This window comes from Bidens hawaiensis, unplaced genomic scaffold (assembly GCF_021521415.1).
Source record: "Bidens hawaiensis isolate Kalapana, Puna unplaced genomic scaffold, B.hawaiensis_p1.1 tig00007248_1, whole genome shotgun sequence".
In the NCBI taxonomy this organism is placed as follows: domain Eukaryota; kingdom Viridiplantae; phylum Streptophyta; class Magnoliopsida; order Asterales; family Asteraceae; genus Bidens; species Bidens hawaiensis.
The window spans coordinates 311536-335850 of NW_027491500.1; the positions used below are offsets into that span (position 1 = coordinate 311536).

At 33.0% G+C, this 24315-nt stretch overlaps 1 protein-coding gene, 2 long non-coding RNA genes and 2 pseudogenes across 5 annotated transcripts; 2 read left to right on the forward strand and 3 right to left on the reverse strand.

Annotated features, from left to right (window-relative positions):
• The first annotated feature begins 1657 nt into the window (after positions 1–1657).
• On the forward strand, positions 1658–2133 carry LOC143634811 (calvin cycle protein CP12-2, chloroplastic-like). The gene has a single exon (XM_077102799.1). The coding sequence runs from the start codon at positions 1698–1700 to the stop codon at positions 2076–2078; it is 381 nt and encodes a 126-aa protein (XP_076958914.1). The 5' UTR covers positions 1658–1697; the 3' UTR covers positions 2079–2133.
• A 1177-nt stretch (positions 2134–3310) lies between these two features.
• LOC143634816 (bZIP transcription factor 53 pseudogene) lies at positions 3311–3796 on the reverse strand (annotated as a pseudogene).
• A 3417-nt stretch (positions 3797–7213) lies between these two features.
• On the forward strand, positions 7214–11880 carry LOC143634788 (DNA replication licensing factor MCM7-like; annotated as a pseudogene). Its single transcript, XR_013153927.1, has 14 exons — positions 7214–7345; positions 7460–7519; positions 8268–8491; positions 8789–8966; positions 9241–9363; positions 9461–9550; positions 9678–9820; positions 9994–10171; positions 10260–10451; positions 10553–10725; positions 10807–11010; positions 11096–11260; positions 11349–11570; positions 11649–11880. The product of XR_013153927.1 is annotated as a DNA replication licensing factor MCM7-like (transcript).
• Positions 11881–12313: 433 nt separating this feature from the next.
• On the reverse strand, positions 12314–14855 carry LOC143634812 (uncharacterized). Of its 2 annotated transcripts, XR_013153931.1 has the most exons (4): positions 14745–14855; positions 12705–12785; positions 12538–12633; positions 12314–12390 (listed from the first exon to the last, which is right to left on the reverse strand). It is a non-coding gene; the product is annotated as an uncharacterized LOC143634812 (long non-coding RNA). The 2 variants fall into 2 exon arrangements; XR_013153930.1 differs by lacking the exon at positions 12314–12390 and having other exon boundaries at positions 12459–12633.
• Positions 14856–15800: 945 nt separating this feature from the next.
• LOC143634813 (uncharacterized) lies at positions 15801–16845 on the reverse strand. Its single transcript, XR_013153932.1, has 3 exons — positions 16703–16845; positions 16522–16593; positions 15801–15865 (listed from the first exon to the last, which is right to left on the reverse strand). It is a non-coding gene; the product is annotated as an uncharacterized LOC143634813 (long non-coding RNA).
• Between the last annotated feature and the right edge of the window lie 7470 nt (positions 16846–24315).

Genomic DNA, 24315 nt, shown 5'->3' on the forward strand with positions numbered 1-24315 from the left:
CACTTTCTACGTTCAGCTCAATCGCTACTCATCTTTATACAGTTATTGAAGTTTTGGTTTCGATACAAGAGCATATGCTATTATTGTGATACGTATCATGGGACACATTAATTATAGAAACAATTTTTAGTATGATAAGTGACTTTGTATGAACTATATAGTACATTTTTACGTGATGTTTGACACATAATATAAGTTAGAAAACGGGTATGATATAAAACTATATACATAACCACCTTATGCTTTATATTTTCAAAATAAAAATTAGAAATTAAGCACTCAATTATCAGTATTTTCTGCTTAAAATGTGATATATCGATTACCAAAAATAAAACGCATGATTTATTTACATAAAAATAGCATGTAAATGAACTATAACGAGGATAGTCATTTATGTTGTTAGCTTCATTGGAGTGGTAAAGCATTCACATTCTACCCATCAAATTACATGCGTGGAGTTTTTTATAATTTAGAGTGGTTTATAGTGTTGTGAGTAGAAAAGAGAGAAAATGCAGTGATTTTTCGATATATTTGAAAAGTTCTTGTAACGCCCTATAAATTTTTTAAAGTGATTGTGGATAGGGAAATAGAAAAGGTAATGATAAAGGTAAATAAAAGTACTATTCAATAAAAACAGGAGCAACAAAAAACATTAACTTTTAGTGTAATTTTGAATTTGAAAATAAAAGAATGAATGTGAATTATCGTGGCATAATGATATCAACGAGTACATTGTAGATTTGGGGTGGATATTGTGAGTGTGTGAGCAAACAAAAAATGACTTAACAGCAAAATAATTCAATTAACAAAAATATTAAATATATATTTTGCAATTCAAAATGGGGTAATGACGTAGCTTGTTGTTCGCTTGTCTTATGTTTCAATATAATCACTACCTTGTTTATTATAATATATATTTTTCTCTATATTCAATTAACATAACAAAATAATATCAATAATTGAATTAATCTAATTAATGCAAAAGGGCATCGCTAAACAATATATATATGTAATACTTAAACCATAACTCAACGACGTCGAAGAATGATAATTTTGTTTTCTGTATAATCGGTTTTATCGTTCAAAATGGATGGCGGCGCTACTTGTTGTCCGCCTACCTGCCACTCTGTTGTAATCACTGTTGTAAAACTCCCGAGTAGGCGGCCGAGTACTCCCCGATTACTTCCCGCCTAGATCGAGTACTCCCCGCCTCGGCCGAGTACTCCTTAGGTATTTTCCGAGTAATCCCCGACTACTCCCTAGTACTCGCAACTCCCCAGTCGACCGCGTAAGACCGCCTAACGACTTTTACAACATTGGTTGTAATTGAATCCTTTTGTTAATATAATAATTATAAATTAGAACATTGAAATCATATAAATATCTTGCCGTTTTGAAGTGATATGCTTTTTCCCATATCAACATTCTAGAACACCAAGAAAATCTTTGTTTTTGCAACCTTTAGTAATCACATATAAAGATATTTATGTTATGAATAGACGTGTAATCCCATAATTGGCCACAACATGATAAGAAACATATGTTCGAAACTCATTACGTATTACAATCAAATATCTATATTCACACATATCATCTTATATTCTTATTACTTGTTAGTTATAACTTTATAAGTTTTTTATAAGTTATAACTATTCACAATATTCAACATTCCTTCAAAACAACCTCATTAACTAACAATGGCATCATTAGTTGGTATTAGCCTCTCAATTCCCCAAGTTTTGGCTAATCCATCATCTGACTCACCCAAGATCACCGCAAGCCTAAAGCCGTCATGGGTCAAGATGCCTGTCACCATGACCTCGGGCAAGATGTACTTGCAACCCTTGAGGGCTGCCCCTGAGGGTTTGTCGGATAAGATTGCCGCTAGTATTGAGAGCGCGAAGGAGTCTTGTGCGGATGACCCTGTTAGTGGTGAATGTGTGGCCGCGTGGGATGAGTTGGAGGAGTTGAGTGCAGCGTCTAGCCATGCTCGTGACAAGGCTAAAGACACGGACCCCTTGGAGACTTACTGCAAGGACAACCCTGAGACTGATGAGTGTCGTACGTACGATAATTGATCGGTAGGTGTTGAAATTATGCCACGTAATATTGTTATGTGGCAAGTTACGTTTGGTAATATGGGTGGCTAACTGAATTACAACGGTTGATATAGATTTGTAATGCATGATGTCATACCGATATATGAAACATATATACAAACATTATTTGTTAGTTGATGTGTAGTTTGTTTGTGTTATTTTATCTTAGTCATCTGCTTAGTGACGAAACTAGAATTTCTTGTCTGTGTACAAAATAAACCAAACTGATCAGTTATAACGGATAAGTTAAAAAGAAATGAAATCGTAAAAAGATTCTAACTCCCAGAATTATTACATACAACCTATAATGATTATAAATTCAAACTCTGAATATTATAACATGACTAATTAAAGCACAATAACATATATACTATTTGCATATAGGTGTTCAAAACCGGTTCGGGTTCTAATCCAATCTGGTTTGGTCAAACGCTATTCAAAACCAGTTTGGACCAAACATGTTCGGGTTAGAAACCGGTTTAGGAGGAAAAGTGTTCAAACTTGCCAAACCTATTTAGTCCGGATTATAAACCGGTTTGGAGCAAAATAAATAGTTTGAGGAAAAAAACCGTTTTTTTTAAATCGGGCCGGATCTTAAAAACTTTGATTTTTCAAAGTCCAAATTGCTATACGAACCTACAGGTCGTTTTGGTTTGGAAACCAGCTTGGCCAAACCGGTTTCCGGTCTGGTTCATCGGTTTGGAAGCTGTTTTTTTTTTGTCCATCTTCACATGTATGTGTCAAATGGTTTAGCCTCATAAGTAAAGAGTATAGACCCACAGAAGGCAAAATTGTATTGTAAACTCTTGTTTGTTTTCTATCAAATTATTAAAGGTTTATTTAAGACATAGTAACTAAGTATTGGCCTTTTTAAGTTGGGGCAAAGGATCTCTTATGAATAAGTTAAACTTAGGAAGACCATTAACTTAAATTAGCCAAAATTTTATACAATCTTTTAAGAAATCAATCCACCAAAAGGTACATCAAAAAAACACAATTAAAAATTTATACATAGGCCATCAATCAAAATAGAAGAACAAATCTCTTGCTATTGTTACACCTCAAATCATCATCAAACATTGAAACTTAATAACAATGAGATATAATTCCAATCCAAAGCTAGTTTTTCAACATGACCAAACATAACCACATACTTAAAAACTAAACAAGAACTTAACCAAATTCAAAAACAAAAAAAGCTTCAATACTAGACGATCTAGATCAATACTAGAACATATTCATGTTGAAAGACGCCGCAATCGGCTGAACCGCACAAGGAAGCTGCCACGGTTCAAGCAAAGTATCCGGAATCACAGGAATCTCGAAAGCCATACCACTAACTTCTTGAGCAATAAGCAAAACCGAGTTCAACGACTCCAACCTATCCTTCAACTCGGTAAGCTGAGCCCTCAAAACATTATTCTGAGAATCCAATTCAACAAACGACCATGTCGTCCCATCAATCTTCTTCATTACTGTATTACTAGCATCCTTCAACTGGCTAACTTCAGCTAACAACTCATCCAATCGTTGCTGCTTCTTCGCACGAGACCGTCGTGCGGATTCCCGATTCGATATCATTCGTTTTCGCTTTCTTTCGTCGAGGTTTGCGTACCTCGAGTCTCCGTCGGACCCCAAACTGGAAGTCTGTTTTTGCTGGGGTGATGTCATTGGGAATCAAAGAGAAATATTACAAATTCCAAGTAGGTTTGAGGTTTAAATGTGTTAACAAAATTAATTACAAATTTTAATCAAAATAATCGAAACGAGTAAATTATGGCAAATTCATGAGAGCTCGTGGAACCAGTAGAGGAATACAACGGAGAACGAGTGGAGGATTCGAATACGATGCATCAGGATCGCATACGTCATGAACTCATCTAATCGATTGAAAGTATTGAAATCAAAATCAGATCTCAAAACCCTAAGTCAAAGCTGGTCAATCAATTGAATCAGTATCTCAACGATCTGCAAAGATTGGATACACATACGCAGGAAATTAGAATTGATAAAACCTAATTATGCAAACAAGAAAGAAGATTGGATACACAAAACTAGAATTGACAAATCCTATCGATGAACAAAACAAAAGAGAGAGATAAGAGGGGTACCTGGTGGGTGAACGCCAAAGAAGGTTTGAAACTTATTCGGGTGAAAAGTAATTTGGGTAATTTTATATTAGGAATGACTAATGGTGTATTTGTTTGTGACAAAAATGGTATTTAACATTTGTTTATGACCAAGATAGTCCCTAAAGTTGTCGATGCAATGTTTTGAATGACAATGAATTGTTGGATTACGTATGAATTTACGCGTTGAAGCGTAAGGTTTCAAGAAAGGGTAAGAATAAGACGATACTAGATCAGTCATGATTATTGTGTAGTGTTTTGGTTTAGCAGAAGTTTTGCGTCGAAGAACTCTGATACCTATAGATGATAAATTACATCGACCGGGTTAGGTAGTGAGGTTAGGAAAAACTGTTTACTTTGTTCGTTTGAATTTCTTTATTATTATTTTTTTGAATGTTTTTTTTAAATTTTAATGAAATTAAATATGATTTATGAATATTATACACATTCATAATTAAATATTCTAGACATTATAAAAATAAACAAACAATAAAAGTAAAATTCAAATTCATTTTACATGATTGGTTTCGAAGCCCATATTGAGAACAATCCATGAAATTCATTTTTTGTTAATCGTAAACGAAGTCGTACAGTACTGAATAATCAAATCAACCGACTTACTCTAGTTCGGACAACGTTATCAGTGCAAGTCACTTTCAATGCCTTATAAACACCCAAATGTCGTATGTCTTATGCTACAAAAGACTCCACCAAAAAATCAATCAATAATCATTTAAACTTTAATTTATTCACTTCTTATATCTTGTTACCTGTTTTACATCATACCAATTTTCTTTTACATAACTTTGTAACTTTCACCATACAAATTTTCTATGCTTCATATTTGAATCATTTTGACTTTGTGATATTATTGCTGTTCTAATATCACTAATCATCTTTCGGTAAACGATAGTGATGAAACTTTAAGGGTAAGGGGCTGTTTGAGCAATTTTGCAAACATGAAGACCTGGAATCTAAAATACTAACAATTTTGAAAGAGTGGCATGGGTGTAAATATGGTGTATAGATGGCTGCCAGCTAAACCACGTAAAGTTGACTGGTCAATTGTCGGCTTCTAGATGGATAATAATAATCTAATATTCACGCAATCAATATTAATTGTCACGTAATCTTCATATTTTTTGTTTCCTGTTCACGTTTATGGCGACTGAATCATTTCTTTTTATATAAATTTAGAATGTGCAATTTGATATGTATTGGTATATTTTTAGTTGTATTTTTCTATTTTAGTAAAAAAATTATTTTTTTCAAAAATTTTAGTGTCATCAATTTATCTTAGGTAATCGAGATTTACCTGTAAACGATTTTGATTTTGCTTTGAACATGCTTGATCGGAAATGCATTAGATTTGCATGTATGATGAAAAGTTGAATGAAAAGTTGAACATGATGAAAAGTTGCTCGATCGAGAGCGGTTTGTTTGTTTACTAAAGATCGGTAGCTAGTGAAGGCTGTTGACTTGTTGGTAGCAACTTTGTTATGCGGTCGCTAATTTGTCTGTCGGTAGTTAACGAGCTAAGTAGTGGCTAAGGTCTGGTAGCATCTTATACGTCGGTAGCAACAAATTGGATACCGAATAGAGTTTCTAATAGCGATGTAATTGCCATGAGCCCATGACTGTGTTTGAAATAAGTACTAACAAAATTGGCCTAACTTAACCTTTATTTTATAAAAATAGTTACATTAGACATAATGCAACCTTTTTGTTGTATTATCCAATTATTGTTTAATCTGAAAGTGAAATCTTTATGTTTCAGAAAGATATCTAGACAATACAACACCTACAACTTTCTTTCGGATAAAAAGAATAAGTTTTTATCTAAGGAAACATTATCATTAATTGATAACTGTTTCACTTATCCATTTGTAATCACATTTTGATTTAACAAAATTTTATCTATGTGTGTGAGTTTGTTATACATGCTCCTGATTAAAAGTTGTTGAATGACACGAACGAATCAAGATTCATTGCTGATATTTATTTTTTTCCCAAATTTATCCCCACCAGCTTTAACTCTTTAAATAGCTTATATATAAGCAAGCTGCTATTTAGGCACCATTTGACCTTTTAGAAAGGATGTATGTAAGAAATAAAATATGTAAAAAGGATATATGAATAGAAAAAAGGGTGTCTAGATGGACAAACCTATATATAATTCATTGTTTTCAAATAAAAGTTTATAATATTATATAAAAGGATACCATTACTGTATGATTTTCTTTAAAACAATAATGCACTGTTGTTATAACCAAAGTTACAAAACCCGAGCCGACTGATCACACTAATAAAAACACGTCGACGATCCGATTTAGCACTTTGCGAATCACTTGTATTTAGATCGGCCGTATGTAGCCGATAGTCAATAATTGGTTATGGTTCCTAACCGGTTTTTTAGTAAAAAATACAGATATGTGTAATCGGTTCAATTCCACCCGATTATTATCCGGTTAACCAACAATAACCTATTGAAACTAATATTGTTAGCACGAACTGTATTAGCCTATGTTTGGTTAACTGGTTCCTAATCAGTTTGTATGTGAACATCCCAAACAAGTTCATAACCACCAGTTAGTATTTGCTTTCTACTATACCGGCTATCAACCATTTTCAGTATGGTTCGTTTAAAATTTCGGTTCATCTAACCGGTTACGATTTGCAACTCCACTTATCAGTAGGTTTTTTCACGAGCCGAGCAAAGACTTGCTCATTGCTTGGCTCGTTTACAACCGGACCGAACCGAACAACTGAAATTCGGACCAAGTGAAAGTGGCCCCTTTACAATCGAGTGAAAAAAATGAGCAAGTATTTTCTGAGCAGTTTCCGAGTGAGCGACAATCGGTTTTGACGATCCTACTTATCGGTCAGAGTAAAATTAAATTCGGGCTTGTATACTGCTAAAAAAATAAAAAGGAAAAAATATCGGGCTTGTAACTGTAAAAGTCCAGCACTCCAGTGAGCCATTTAATGGGCTTTCAGATCACCACCCACTATACCCACTTGCAGCATTTGGGCCAATATAACTTCTCACTTTTCCCGCCAAAAAGCTATCCCAATTTTACCGATGCGAACGGCGAACAGAAATATAAACGCATCCTTGTAGGTTTTCATTTTAATATTCATTTAATCAGTATATGTATGTATGTATGTATGTATTGTATATATATCTATATGTATATGCTTACAAGTTACAATAATCTGTTTGTTACGCAGCAAGACGTGGCTAACCGTAAAACCAAAGCGATTCAAATCGACATTGAAGACCTATTCGATGTAATTAGTTTTCACATCTATTCTATTTACTTACTTTCAGTTAGTAATATCGAGGTCGGCTCGAATTGAGCTCGAGCCTAAAAGTAAGCTTGTTTAGTAAACTAGCTCGAGTTAGCTTTCGAGCCCAAACTAGTCTGCTGTTATTTTTTGTTTAGTATATGCTTGTTTGATAGTTAATTTTATGTATATAACTATCAACTATGATAAAAATAACTAAAAAATAGATTTTATGTTATATGTAAATTTATAATTTAATAAATAAATGTGTAAAAGTAATCATAAATACATAAAAATGATTATAAGTATATATAAATTAATTAATAAATAATGAACGAGTCGATTTTGAGCCTAGCTTGATCTTGAATAAGTCAAAAACTACTCATGAGCCAAGCTCTTGCTTTAAAAGTAGCGCTCGGAAGTCGAAACAAGCCGAGCTCGAGTTTCTTGTGAGTTAAACAACTTGAGATTGGGGTTGGCTTGCTTACATCTCTAGAAATATATAAAAATAATTATAAATATAACTAGGTATAAACTAATCATTAATAAATGATAAAAGAGTAGATTCTATGCCTAGTTCGAGCTTGACAAACTACTCAGGAGGCAAGCCTGCTCAAAACGAGCTGAGCTTGAGCTTTTTGTAAGTTAAACGAGTTGAGCTCTATTTTGGCTTGTTTACACTCCCAGTACTTTACTACCACGTTAGGTTTTCGTTTTGATGCTAAAAATTTTGTTTTGTTGTATGAAATAGTACAAGGTTTTGGATGAGGAGTTTGTAGGAAGAGTTACTGAGAATACGCGGAGGTATCTTGAAATTTTCGCTGATGCGATTGATGAGTTGATGCCTGAGCCGACAGAGGCTCTCCAGGATGACGATCTTGACGTATTAATGACACAAAGAGCTGAGGAAGGCAATGAGAATGCTGATGGCACTGACCCGAAACAGAGGATGCCTTCGGAAATTAAGTGTTTTTAGTAAGTATAAATCAGGGTTTTGATTTATATTAATTTGGTACTAGCTTTTATGAAATCACTTGCAGCTTTGATTTACTAATATGATGTCTGATATGATAGTTTAAGATTCTGCAATTGCACAAAGTTAATTTGAAACATGGCATTTTAATCAGAAATTGAATGAATAAAAAATTTGATGGACTCGTATATGTTGACATGCTAACTGCTATAGCTAGTTGCTTTAATATTCTATTTGCTTGGATTTGTTTTGTTAATGTTCTATGCAGTTTTTAATGCTCATTTTTATCTGTTAATCAGTGAAGTGTACATTAGAGCTTCTTCAAAGGGTCAGCCATTTACTATAAGAGAGGTTAGGGCTTCAAATATTGGTCAGCTTGTCAAGATATCTGGAATTGTGACTCGCTGTTCAGATGTAAAACCGTTGATGAAGGTTGCTGTTTACACATGTGAAGAGTGTGGTTTTGAAATATATCAGGTATGTAATCATGTTTACACTCACTTCTGAAAGCACAATTCTTTTATGTTGCTTGTGTAGTGCTATCTTTTATTTTTTGATTATGCTAGCAATTTTTTTGTGTATTGCATAAAATATAGTTGTAAATTTATATCATATTTAAGCCCTGCAGTTCAGTGTTGCTATGCTATCATATCTAATGCTAGCAATAATGTGTTTATATGGGATTCTTCATATATTTACATTTTTACCATTGGGCATGCTTGTTTATATAACATGCCATTTTAAGAAACAGGAAGTAACTGCTCGAGTGTTCATGCCACTGTTTAAATGTCCATCAAAGCGTTGTAGTATTAACCGGGCAGAAGGAAATCTTATTCTCCAACTCCAGGCTTCAAAGTTTTTAAAGTTTCAGGAGGTTAGCTCAAAATTAGCATGGGCATATATATTTTTTTACTTTTTGTTTAATACAAGTGTTTTCTTACATGAGTTGTTTACCTTAAACATAATTTCAGGCAAAACTCCAAGAGCTCTCAGAACATGTTCCGAAAGGTCATATTCCTCGTACAATGACTGTTCATTTTCGAGGCGAACTTACAAGAAAGGTTGGTTATTATAAATTTAGCTCATTTTCTTTCTTTCTTTTTGTGTGTGATTTGATATGGTTTTTAGAAACAGAAAGAACATAATTCATTTAATTGTATGTTTGAAGTCTACTTTTTAAATTTCCAGGTATCCCCAGGTGATGTTGTTGAGCTATCTGGAATATTTCTTCCAATACCTTATACCGGATTTAGAGCAATGCGAGCGGGTTTGGTAGCAGATACATATTTGGAAGCCATGTCAGTATCTCACTTCAAGAAAAAATATGAAGAGTAAGAAACTTTTAACCTTTACATCCATAAGTATCTTTCATTTAAGTATTTGTCTCCAATCCAAAGTTAATGCAATATTTGCCTCTAGTAGTCTAGTATAAGTATTTGATTAGTAATTATACCTAATATGCATTTCAACAAAACAAAACTGAGAACTTTTGCTTTTTCTGCAGGTATGAGCTGAAAGGAGATGAAGAGGAACAAATTGCACGCCTATCTGAAGATGGTGACATATACAACAAGTTGTCCCGCTCATTGGCCCCCGAGATTTTTGGACATGAAGATATCAAAAAAGCTCTTTTACTCCTCTTAGTGGGTGCTCCTCATAGAAAACTAAAGGATGGAATGAAGGTAATGTGCTAATTGTTTTCCTGCGTTTTAACCTAATTATATATCTGCTCTGTTATTTTAACATGGTGTTCTGCATGTGGTAACACAGATTAGAGGAGATCTACACATATGTTTGATGGGTGATCCTGGAGTTGCTAAAAGTCAACTTTTAAAGCACGTAGTTAATGTTGCACCAAGGGGTGTGTACACAACTGGCAAAGGAAGCAGTGGAGTTGGTCTTACAGCAGCTGTTCAGAAGGACCCAGTGACAAACGAGATGGTTCTAGAAGGCGGAGCACTGGTGAGGACAACTTGTGCTATTATTACACCTCAGTAGAGTTAGATTCAAAACATAAAATGATCGCCTTGATTCTGACAATTTTTGGTTTTATCATCTGTTAGGTTCTAGCAGACATGGGCATATGTGCAATTGATGAGTTTGATAAGATGGATGAGTCAGACAGGACAGCTATACACGAAGTCATGGAACAGCAAACGGTCAGCATTGCCAAAGCTGGAATCACAACTTCTTTGAATGCAAGAACTGCAGTTCTTGCTGCTGCAAATCCTTCCTGGTAACAATACATATAAAACATTATTTATCTATTATTAATCACTCATATATTTTTAATATTGAATTTTATTTTGTTTAAAAGGGGAAGATACGATCTACGAAGAACTCCAGCTGAAAACATCAACCTCCCTCCAGCACTTTTATCAAGATTTGATCTTTTGTGGTTGATCCTTGACAAAGCTGACATGGACAACGATCTTGAAATGGCTAGACATGTTGTTTATGTTCACCAAAAAAGAGAATCCCCTGCTCTCGGGTTTGCCCCTCTTGAAGCTTCTGTTCTTAGGTAATATTCATTTATCCCCTTTTGTAAATATACAATGAAATGAAAATGATTATTGGGATTTAATTTGGTTTCTATTTGTTTTCAGGGCATACATTTCAGCTGCCAGAAAGTTATCTCCATCTGTTCCGCAAGAGCTGGAGGAGTATATAGCTACTGCATACTCAAGCATTAGGCAAGAAGAAGCAAAGTCAAACAGCCCACACTCTACACGACTATCAGAACTCTTCTCAGTATTCTAAGGATATCAGCTGTGAGTTTTTTTAAACTATACTGTATTTTTTACTTTTAGTTAACAATTGGTGGTTATATTCATTGTTGAGAATAATATAAAATTACAGGCGCTTGCGAGGCTGAGATTTTCAGAAACTGTTGCTCAGAGTGACGTGGATGAGGCACTTCGGTTGATGCAAATGTCGAAGTTTTCATTGTACTCTGACGATAGGCAGCGGTCAGGTCTTGATCCGATTTCAGATATTTATTCGATTTTGCGTGATGAAGCTGCAAGGGCTAACAAGATGGATGTAAGCTATGCTCAAGCTTTGAACAGGATTTCAAGAATGGTTAGTTTCTCATCTTTTTTTTAAACTTTTTTAATTGTTTATTTGTCGGTTGTAATTTTTTATTGTGAATTTATGTAGGGTTATACTGAAGCTCAGCTAAAAGAATGTTTAGAGGAATATGCAGCGTTGAATGTGTGGCAGATTCATCAAAACACCTTTGATATTCGATTTATTGATGCTTGAATTGTACTGGTTAAATTGAAAGATTGCTAATGAATGGAGTTAATGATGACTTCATGTGACTTTTTGTTTATTTATTCAAGCAGGATATTGTTCAACTTACATTAGTGATTTGCGGGTATACATGTGTTAGAAACCAGAGCATTTCGTGATTGTTTCGAATGATGTGTGTGATTGGTGACTTGAAAATTGAAGCCTAACTTGCTCGGTTTGTCTAACATGTTACGGCCAATGATCGAACTGCGCTTGTGCGCTGGTCTTGCTCGTTTTTTACATGTGATTAGCAGTATGCATTTACTGTTCTCTTATCCGTTCAATTCTTTTTATTCTTATACCCACTTGGCGATTTATATGTTGTCATGCTGGATTATTTCAAAACGGTAACAAAGCTAAATGACAGTTTATTAACACTGTCGCATTCTGGTCCATATAGATTCAAGTGATGTACATAACACGGTTTTTACAGTGGGTTCAGGGCTTCTTGGTGGTGGGCTTCAACAGACTGCAACCAAGTGAGAAGAATTTTAGACTATATACGATAAGAAATGAGACCAATCCAATCCCGCCAATCAGAATTTGAGAGTTGTCTTGTTGGTTGTATTTGTATATATGTCAACTATATGTTGTCACGTTCAGAATCCTGCGCATAAACCATACAATATCTTAGTACTAGTTAGATGACCTTCAAACGCATGTCGTACGTTTTTTCAAATGTTAACCCACCGGCCCGAATTATCAATCTTGACATACTTGTTTTTAACTACATGATTAAGAATTTTGGACTAACTGGATGTTGATGTGTGATGATGTTATGGACCGCGTCTACGATCCGCATTATTATGTACATTGGAAGCAATATCCCACAAGCCTTGATAACTATTAACTGAAAGCAAATGAGTAAACCTTAGTTAATCAGATCATATGCACAAAGATAGAAGCAACAATGATACTTACTGTTAAAAGGGTAAACGGGTAATCTCCTGTTTAGCCAATTAGCACCCCGATTAAATGTCTGATTAACATAAGCATCGTAAACTGCATGTTTTGTTATGCATGTTTATAAATTATAATTAGAAGGAAGAAAACCATAAAATACTTGCAATCTTACTGAAGTTTAAGCATAAACTTAGACCAAGTAATATTAAGGGTCTTTTAGTCATGTTAGAAAGCGTAGTCTTAGAGTCATTTGTAAAGTTGTTTATTGTAAGGGTCAGTTGTGTAAATATGCATAGGGTTAACCGTCTAGATGGTCTCGTATTTTGACATGGCGTGATCCCTTGTTGGCACCGGTTCATGATGTTATACATTGGTCGAACAAGAACGATGTAAAAGTGTCGATCACTCTGCAAACAATTTGTATACGACTTTTTGGAATATAAGTTAAGTTTGTCTGTATACAATTAGCTAATATCAATTTTTTGAGTGTGTGATTGCTTCTTAATTATCAACAAATCTTATGTATACACTTAATTTAAGATCTCATAACAAATTTGTGCTATCATGGGAATACTAAACAAACCTCCTCTCTAGTCAAGGCCATTGAAATAGACCAAAACATTTAAATTGAAGCAAAGCAAAACCAATGTGTTACTTGCTTATATTTAGTTATTTATTATAGCATTTAACAAATGTTTCATTTTTCACCTTCAACTTTTAAAAATCTCATATTTCCACTTAGTGTTGTAAAAGTCGGATTCCAAGGTCGACTAGTCGGTCCTCGGACTCCTATCTTAGAGACTTTTTTCAAGTCGGCCTGAATTAATCGGAGGCGGTTAAAAGTCGGCTGAGGCGGGCTAGGCGGTCAAAATTCGGGCTAGGAATTTCTATAAGTCGGTCAAAAGTCGGGCTACGCGGTGAAAAGTCGGGCTAAGCGGGCTAGAGTTCTCTAAAAGTAAATTAAAAGCCATTCAAAAGTCGCCGAGTTAACTAGAGTACTCTTTTGGCCTTTTGATGCAAATTATGCTTATTTTGACAAATATATAATATTCAAAAGTTAATTTTCTTTATATTTACCATGTCTGAGTAATCTCCGAATATTTCCCGAATACTCCGAATACTCCCAACTCCCCAATCAACCAATTAGGGTCTGCCTAACGACTTTTACAACCTTACTTCCATCATCAAAATTTTTTGTGTTTGAAATTCAAACTTGGTCACATCAAGATGTGAGAGTCCTAATGGTAAACAGTTGTTAATTAATGGTGTTTTAAATTAGCATTAATTGGGCCCATTGTAGACTTTTAAAACATTGAGGACTAAAACTTTAAGAAGAAAACACATGCCTTGACTTTGGACTTCACTAGTGCTACTTTTCTTAACATCTTTTAAATGAAAACCATATTAGCTGGAAGCAAACATTGTATAATACTTTGTTCAACAAACTTAAAATAAGTAGTATTAATAAGACTTGTATTTAGTCAACATTCAGTACTGAAAACAATATTTGGATAACTACTAGTCTACTAAACCTAGTAACCTAATCCAATATTTAGTCATAACTAAAAATAATGTTTAACAAATAAAATGTATTTTAATAGAGTTCATTGGCAATCTATTGTTTGTTTAATTGTTGAAACATTTATATTGATATATTCATTTGTGAATAATGAATTTATAAGCAGTGCAGTGAATAAAATAGTTTCAAATATATTTAATCTACAAATATCTTCTTATACGTAATTTCAATTATATTTTAACTACAAATATCGTGTTGGTCGACACTAAATAAGACTAAATATAGTACCTTATACGACTGATCATTTCAATAAGAATGAATATAGTAACTTATATGTAATTATATTTTAACTACAAATATCGTTTTATAATTACTAAATTTTTATTACTAAGTGTTTAATGATATTTGGGATTGTTTACCTAAGGTGGTAGTCTGAGTAAATAATTTATAGATGTTTTTTCCAAACTACTTATTTCAATAAGATTAAGCATATATACTCCCGTTACCATCATTTCCCAAAAATTAAGACAAAAACTTACCATTATAGCCAAATTTCTACACATAGAAACAGTAGCATTCGCAGCCGATGAACATTCTCTTTCAACCAACCTTTCTTCCTCACCAACAATCATAACAGTTTCTAGATTTTCATCCGTTATAGGAACTTCCAAACCCACTCTACTATTCATCAAATCAATCAGAAAAATTAAATTGTAAAAAAAAAAAACATTAAAAGCTTTAAAACAAAATTGTCCCAATCCGTGACATTAGGCTATCTTAGAACTAGAAGGGGGCTGCATCTTGAACAATAATACTCTTGCTACTTTTTTGGGTCTAATCTATAGTTTGCCAAATATAGAAACAACTTTATGATAAATAATAATATGGTAATCTATTGTTTTTTAATTGTTGAAACATTTATATTGCCAAATGTATCTATTTTAATATCAAAATGATACATACTTTTTAGAACACGTTTCATTATGGTACATAGGATGACCAAACAGGTAACAAACATTATGTGACTTTTAGGGAAAAAAAAAAACAACTGTTCTAATACCCTTCTCAGACTATCAATAATAATAATAATAATAATAATAATAATAATAACAATAATAGTAATATTTTAGTTTTGATGTCATGATAACAATCAAAAAGTGATATATGCGTCACTTTTACACATCACATAATCAAATATGTGTCATGTGACACACACAAAACAAAAGGACAAAAAAAAAAGGAAAAAAGAAGTTTGTTACCAATAATAATACATAATAACAAACTTCATGTATTATATTGGTATTAAAGCATATAAATACATGGTTGAACAAAATCTTGTCTATGCGTCAATTAATCATTAGTTCATACCCCACCGATTAGTCTATGATTCATTGTTATTCGGTCAAAATCGATCAAAATTAAATATAAAACTTATAATATATACAAATATTTGAAAAAATACACATAAATTCCAATCAAATTAATCCTTATTAATAAATAATCATAATTAATGGCTAGTCTCTACCTCACCGTTCTACTATCGTATAAAGAGTTCTACAACACTGAATAAAGGTAAATACATGATAAGTGATTACCGTAATGTGACATGAATGTCGTAGTGGCGTTGAGAGGGCGACGATGAATATCCCGGTTCAAATTTCTGCTAACGTTTAAAATGCATGTCATTTTCAGTTGGTACATGATTAGCATAATTTCCAAAACAATATTGTTTTCAAAGCAACTTTAATTTATTACAAATTATTCATTGTACTTTTGATTTTAAGCAAGTAAGATATTTTAATATATACCTTTAGGCTGCTTATAATTGTTTTATTGTCCTACATATAGTGACTAATATCATTCATTGGTCATGAGGGCAGAATATTTTTCACATGAGAAAATTATAAATAATTAAACATGTTAAATATTTCATATATTTATTTGATCGTGTAAATGTGAATATGTGATATGAAATCATTATGAATAAGTTTCATGGTATACATAATACATTGTATTTTTATAATTTGTTTACGTGGTCTACTTATCACTTAAAAACAAGCGAGCAACCAACGCCTTCCTTATCAGAAGTTGAAAATTTTAAAACGTAACAAGTGACAAAAATATATTAAAATTTAAAATCTTACTCACTTGCTACGTTTTAAAAGTTTCAAATTCTTAAAAAACACTAGTCACTCGATTTTTTTATACACATGAATCAACAAAAATAAGTTAAAATTCAAATTTTAACATATTTTTGCCGAACATGAAAACAATCATTTGTGTCTGATCGAACATGAGTCGACAAATAAACCTAACCTGGAGACAAATTTCGCAATTAGTGTTTCCTTTCTGATCACACCATCTTTGTATGCAATCCCTATGCGCAAACTGGTGATCAATCAACCAATTAAAATACGTTAGATTAAATTCAAACACGGGCGCCTAAACTCAACGTGTAATCATAAAGAATAAAGGAAACCAGAAACTTAGAACGTACCTTAACTGTTCCAGAACAAGAACATGGAGTTTCTAAGGATTTACAGCTTTCGAACTCGGCTTCGTGACAGATTCTGCAGCATATGATCTCAGATGCAGAATATAAAAGTTGTTCATCAACGTTTAGTCTCACTTCTGTCATGTTGTTTAGTGTTTCATGGAGTGTTTTGGGGTTTTAAATAAGGAATCCAGGACCAATATTCCAATAATACCCTTCTTTATGCACTACTTACCATCTTTTTAAATGGATAACATAATTATATTTTGGGGTTGCTAATATAACTCGTTTTATTAAATATGTCAATACAAACACAGTTGGTTTAATAAACGAGTTAATCTATTAACTTGTTTAAGAGACATGAAAAATGTCATAGAATAGTAACCAAGTTTCAAAAGTGTTCCAATTAGGTTATCCATGCAAATTTTCCTCAGATCGGGTCACTAACTCTTCAAATCGAGCCTCAATGATTTTTTTGTGCGCCTAGAAAGCAATGAAGGATAAGATGTGGGGTCATGATTTGCAATATATGCAATTAAATTTAAAAAATATAAAAAAACATTAATTATATTAAAATTTAAAATCAAATTCACGTCAACACTCAACACCTACATAAAAAAAGATAAAAAGATTTCCTATGTGAAACAAAAAAGAAAGAAAAAACTTGTTAAAACCTTTAATTTTATAAAATTTGAAAACTGAGTGACTTAATTGAAACACTTTTTAAACTTAAGTAACCTAATTAGAATGCTTTTGAAGTTTGATTACTATTCTATAAAATTGCCCCTTTTAAATAAGTTTCTATTTTGATCTTAAAAAAGTTTCGTTTAAATAATTATAAAAAATTCTAATTTTTAGTTTTATCTCTAGTATTAATTTGAAATTACTCAAATAAAAAAAAACTTTATTCACTGTTTGTCTGTTTATCTATTCTCCAATCATTTTCCTTCACTTCCACACAAAACCCAAGTGGATTATAGGTGTTTGTATACCATAGCTTTGTGAAATATAAAGTATTTGTTCTAAAAATTTTTGGAGTTTTTAACAGAGGTTACATATACACTACTATTTTTATTTGGTACATTATAATATATAACATATATATCAGATCCATTATAATATAATAACATCCTTATTGATAGATCAACAAATATTATGATAGTTGATAACTGGATTACTTGATTCTCTTTGCATCATTTTTTTCTTTCAAAAAAAAAACCACCCCTTTTACGATGATAACAGATTTTAGCATTATAGTAAATCGCATGGTCGTTCATACGACCCCTTTAACGCTTTTTTTTAATGTTAAGCAAATCCGTTAAACCAGAAGATCTTTCCAGCTCTTCTAATACGCTGGCACCGACACCGGATCTTGATGTGTGATCAAATAACAATGTTTGAATTGTAGTTGAAGAATTTTAGTGCATCTCTATCGGTCTATCCTCTTAGGTACAACCAAAAGTTTCCATTTTTGTTTTGCCATATAAGTTTTGAAGATAAATGTAGACAATAGGGTTGTTTTGCTATCTATGTAATTGTCCTAAAGTAAACAATTTATAGTTCACAAGGAAAAGAAGATATAGGCAACTATTGGTTGGTGAAGTGACACCACAATGGATTGGTACACTTAGATAAGATCAATATAATATAGTGAATACACTCTTGTGTATAACTATTGATAAAGTGATACATGTCTTGGAAAGAGCCCCTACTAATTAAGAATTAAGAAATTAGAACATAAAATGTAAAGCTTGAATATATTTTAGAAAAGTTGGAAATAAATAATCTCATTTTTATGTATTGGCCGATAATAATTCCACATTTAAAAATCAGTATCAACGGTCCAACCTTTTAATTATTTTTGTCTTAATGGTCCACCGTTAAAAAACACTTGACGTCGTTATATTCTTTTTTTGAGTTTCAAGCCGATGTTTTAGGGTTTTTGATCAGAAGAATGATACGAGTCAACTGATGTAAAACTTATCTCGAAATTATGTATCAAATAGATTGATTTTTGTTAATTGGAAAATCAAACACCCGAATTGAAACATTGTTTCGTTGTTTGGATCACCGGTTCAAAATAAGTTTTATATCAGTTGACTTGTATCCTTCTTCAGATCAAAAGCCCTAAAACATCAGTGTGAAACTCGGAAAAAAACGTAACGGGGTTAAGTATTTTTTAACGGATGACCATTGAGATAAAAATAGTTGAAAGGTTGGACTGTTGGTAGTTTTTTAAAGGTGTAATTATTATCTGCCAATACAAAAATGATAGGATTATTTATTTATAATTTTCCTCTATTTTAAAGCATATGATTTATCACATGTTGGCATCAATAAGAATTTAGACCATATTAATATGTTGTATAACTTACTTCTTTATTTTTATTTTTTGGCTTTCCAAAAGAAGTTATTTAAACTTTAGTAGTATTATTATTTGGCTTTTCAATTTTTTTCTTTTATATGTGATTCCACTTCTCATTTCTTTTGCTCAAATTGTGTTTGTTTGATACACAAATAAGCTTCTTAATTTTTTAGATCGATTTTGAAATAAAGACTTTGATATTCCTTTCATCACGTGTTTGTTTTGTGCAAATGAGATGGAAACGGTGAAACACATGTTTGAATCTTGCCAAGTTGCTTCTCGAGTTTGGAGATTGATTGATTGGTTGGTTAAAGATGCACAAATTGAAAAAACAAGTGGTGGAAGGTATTGTTTACACAATTACACGTAGTAGTGGGTATTTTGGATACTCGGAATGAAGTGGTCTTCAAGGTTAAAGATTTAAAATTGGATATGATTTTAGATTGGATTACTCAATTTTCCTTTTTGTGGATAGCAAGTAGAAGCAGGAAAATTAAGGTAACTTGGATCGAGTGGCTTAAAAGCCTGTTTATTTTTATGTAAATTTTTTTTATTCTTGGTTAGTTTTTTTTAAACATCATTACTAGCATATTTTGTTTTAAAATACTATATTTTTATAACAATGGTGCTATTAAACTTTAAAGTAACCTTTAAACAATACTTTTGCATATTTAATATTTTGTTGATGTAGGCCACTAAAGTCATCTTCAACAGCTGAGTAAACTAAAAAAATGTGAAAAGAAACTTTATTAGCGTACTCATGTTCATGAATTAAAAGTAAGTGAAAGAAAAGGCAATAATAGTTTTACAATTATGTTATTAGTGTATATATAATTGGTAAGTATAGTATTTTAAAACGTAGGCTATGATTACGAATTGTTTAAAAGGAAAAGAAATCATATTTCTCTTTATTTTCCTCACTTTTCCCTTCAAAGCTCAAAAAATATACCTTTAGTGATTCAAGATAGATATAATTTTCTTTTTAACGTCGTTAGCTTGATGACAACGGTGTCTCTTCAAAAGATCACAATAGTTGATATCTGTAATTAAATTCATATAAATAGAAAAACAAAACTAGAAGTAAATAAGTTATTTAAAAGGCAAATTGGATTTTTATAATCCCAGCTAACTGTTATTGACCGATAATAATCCCAACTTAGTTTATTCCCACTGGTGGTCTCACATTTTAAAAAAATTGTATCTCAATGGTCGCCCGGTAAAAAAACTTAACAACGTTAAGTTTTTTGAATTTCAAACTGATTTTTTAGGGCTTTTGACCGGAAGAAGGATGCGTGTCGATTAATGTAAAACTTAGCTCGAAACGATGCTTCAAACAGCTTAATTTTTGTTAATTTGAAGTTCAAACACCCGATTTGAAGCACTAATCAAGCTGTTTGGAGCATTGTTTCGAGTTAAGTTTTACATCAATCGACTCATATCCTCCTTCTGATCAAAAGTCCTAAAAAACCAATTTGAAATTCAAAAAAAGCTTAACGTTGTTAAGTTTTTTTTAACGGGGGACTGTTGAGAACCAAAGCTTTTAAAATTGGAACCACTAGTGATAATAAACTAAGTTAGGATTTTTATCGGCAAATATCATTTAGTTGGGATTATTAAAATCCTTTTGCTATTTAAAATAACTATTAACTAATGAGTAAAATTAGATATTGAGGATATGCACCACCACCGTCCAAATTAAAGGTTAAGTGGACATAATGATCCCACATTTTTTGGTTATAAAATGTTATATGCACCATCACTATGTGGCTCACACTAATTTCCCACTAAAACGTTGGGGTAATTAAGTACAAAAATTTTGTGAATTGCATAACTTTTATATGTAATGACCCTTTCATATCATCTTACAAACGCTCCTACGAGTGTTTACGGTCTGATTATGCTGGTTTCGATAAAAACCTAGGATCAAATATATTTTGGTAAATGACAAACCAAACCGATGGTTCTAAAAAAATAATGACTAATAAAATTATTTAACTAAAGTACTAAAAAATTATTTGTTTAGTTAAATTATTGGAAACCGGTAGATATTGGGTGTGCACGAGACGAATAATAATGGATATAGATTTCATGAAGAATCTCGCCTAATTTGAATATCTATTAGAATAATAGGATCCGTCACGCTAATCAAGTTATGCCACTTATCAAAACCGAAACCGAACCATAAATTTCGATTTATCAGTTATGGCTTAACTAAATCGTCAGTTAATTGTTCCGTTCGTTAATTCGATTACGATTTGGGTTAATTCGGCATTCAGCTCTGGACTCTGGTAGACAGCTACTATTATTGGTTGTTATATCTCTTTTAGTATTTACTTATAAATAAATGATATTGTATTAAATTAATACGTCTAAACGACTAGAACATATGATCAATAGTTAAGCTTCAGCATCGAAATAAAGAAAATGGTGGGCCTACTTGGGCTTAAGTCTTGAATTCATGCCTCAGCCTCACACACGATTTTCAGAACATAGGGTTCTTTTTTGTTGGTTTTTACTTTTTTATTGGGCCTACTTGGGCTTCAGTCCGACCGTTGTTTCTACCAGTTATGAACCGGGCCGGACCTAACCCAATTAGCTCTCAACACACTAAACCGAGAATTGGACGCATAACCCATTAATTAGGCCGGAACCAAGCCCGTCAGTTTAGGCCGCTTGTTAGACCGGGTTCTGCTCACTCTACATTAGAGGTGCACAAACCGGTTTAAAACTTAAAACCGGTTTGGGTTAAAACCGGTTCGGTTTGGTCAACAAAAGTCAAAATCGGTTTATGATCGGTTTCGGTTCAGGTTGAAACCGGTTTCTTACAATGTTACGATCAGTTTCGGTTCAGGTTTTGATCGGTTTCGGTCAAGGTTTTGACCGGTTTTTGCCCGGTTTTGGCCAGTTTTGGTTCGGTTAACCGGTTTGAAACCGGTTTTGGTGGAGAAAATTACAAACCGGTTCTGAACCTATGGTTTCAATCGGTTCCAAACCGGTTTCTACATAATCGGTTTCGAACCTGTTCGGTTTCGGTTCAGTTTTCAGGTCGGTTCGGTTAACCGGTTTGTTTGCCCACCTCTACCCTACAGCGGCAGAGGCTGTGGTTATTGTTGTCAAGTTCTTCAAAGTTTTTTTTTTTATTTTTTATATACATTTGCCCTATTTCTTTCACTGCGCCTATCCCTGTTACAATGAGGTGCACAAATTGGTTAACTGGTTAATTTTAAAACCGATTAGAGGTTAACGGTCAAATAATCGGTTAGGCCGGTTAATTGGGTCGGGTACTTGCCGGTTTTGAGTCAAAAAAACTTAAAATCCCTGCCCGGTATAACCAATTTTGAATATAACCGAACCGATTAACCGGTAAATAGTCTAAAAAAGCTGGTTTAAAAAAAAAGAATTAAAAAACCTAAAAACCGGTTTCGGTTAACCAGTTTGTAACCAGTGTCGAGTTCAATACTAAAAACCTGTTTCTAACCGCTGGGTTGAATCGGATATAAACCGGTTTCCTTTGGATCGGGTAGCCGGGTAGGATGTCCACCTCTTTGAAGTTGATACATATATTCGAGAACTAGCTTTTAAACCCGTGTATTACACGGGATTTGTCAAATGATAAAATAAGATCCATTATTTCAATTGTGATTATCAAAATACTTATAAATTAATTAATGTAGATTTAATGGAAAAAACAAACGAGGTTAACAAAAAGTACTTAAATAACATGATTTTAATGGAAACGTCAGATGTTGATTAGCAAGAAATTTTAAAAAAATGTACTAAAATTGCGTAGTTGGTTAAACCTCATGTATGAAAATGACACTTAATTCAATAATGTATAAAATCTACATTAGTTTATAACCCACTTGACAAAATAGTTTTGACCCATGACCCATGGATAGCTAGAATGAATGAGATGGGAGATTAGGAATTAAAATAAATATAGGCTTGACACATAAGCTTTAACATTTTCTTTTATCAGTATTGTAAGATAAGATAAGATAAGATGGGTTTAAGTGTTTAACAAAAATGAGCCCACTCCTGAAAACCTAACTTGTAGAAGGAACACTTAACAGGCCCAACCGCCCAAAGCTTGTACTGCCAAAGTGTCAATGAATATATTGGGCTGGATAACAAAGGCCCATCAAGTCCTGCAAGTCTGCAACATTGGGTCATTTACGGTTGGTATATTGAAATCGAAATTAAACTTTGGTATTCAGAGTTTCAAACACCAAATTTATTTTAGTATGAGAGCTGGTTACTTGGTTTAATATAATATCGAGACACAAATTATTAATACACACTTTATTATTCCTAAAGAAAATCAACTTAAAAACTCATTACAATAATATTCTATTGATCATGCGTCTAAAGTATCTTTACGTAACTATAACTTGATAACCAGAACATTACATATTAAAATCCAATTGCAATTCAAAAAATAAACCAAGTTGACTGACATATCAACTTAGGTCCTTCTATATTCACCGACTTATGAATACGGTTCGGATTTTAGAAACATATATGCAATCTGATGAAAAGACCACATGGAGGCACGTGACACACTCATCCACATGCACACATTATCAATTTCACCACCTTTTCTTTTAATCTAGATCCTGTTTTTACAAATAATAATTTAAATATTGTTAACATTTTTTTTGGCAATGACTTTCTTGTGTGTTAGGTCATCACAGCTTTTAAATTTGGAGACTCTCGTTACTCCACTCTGATCAGACTATGTTTTCTTAATCGAGCCCACGTTGGCTTCAGAGTTTGGCTTGGACGTTCCGTTTGAAACCATACCGCCGGCTGCCAACGGTGGGACGAAAACCCGGGTGGGTTAGGGATTTGAACTGACAACCTCACAAAGCCTAGCTCAATCCTTTATTACCATAATCTACCAAAAGTCTCGGGATTTGAACTGACAACCTCACAAAACCTAGCTCAAATTCTTTATTACCATAATATGCCAAAAGTAACAAGAGTAGGGATCAAACTGTTAGAAATCCTGTATGAAAATTTGGTTGAAACAGTAAAGAAAGAAAACAAGAAACGAACAGGTTTTTGGAGTTGCATTCGTGCCTGCGGGACGTGCTGGCAAGCACGAGTTCGAAGAAATTCTAGTCTAAAACCCCATTTTTGTAACCCCCCCCCCCCCCCCCGGGTGGTAAAACACATCATAAAGTTTCAATTGAGTAGTAATGCTTCACCTTATAAACATCTCCACATTTTATTCCCACACTGATGTGAA

What these genes read in the sequence shown, in the direction of transcription:
- LOC143634811 (XM_077102799.1), top strand. Translation starts at nt 1,698, where the DNA reads ATGGCATCATTAGTTGGTATTAGCCTCTCAATTCCCCAAGTTTTGGCT.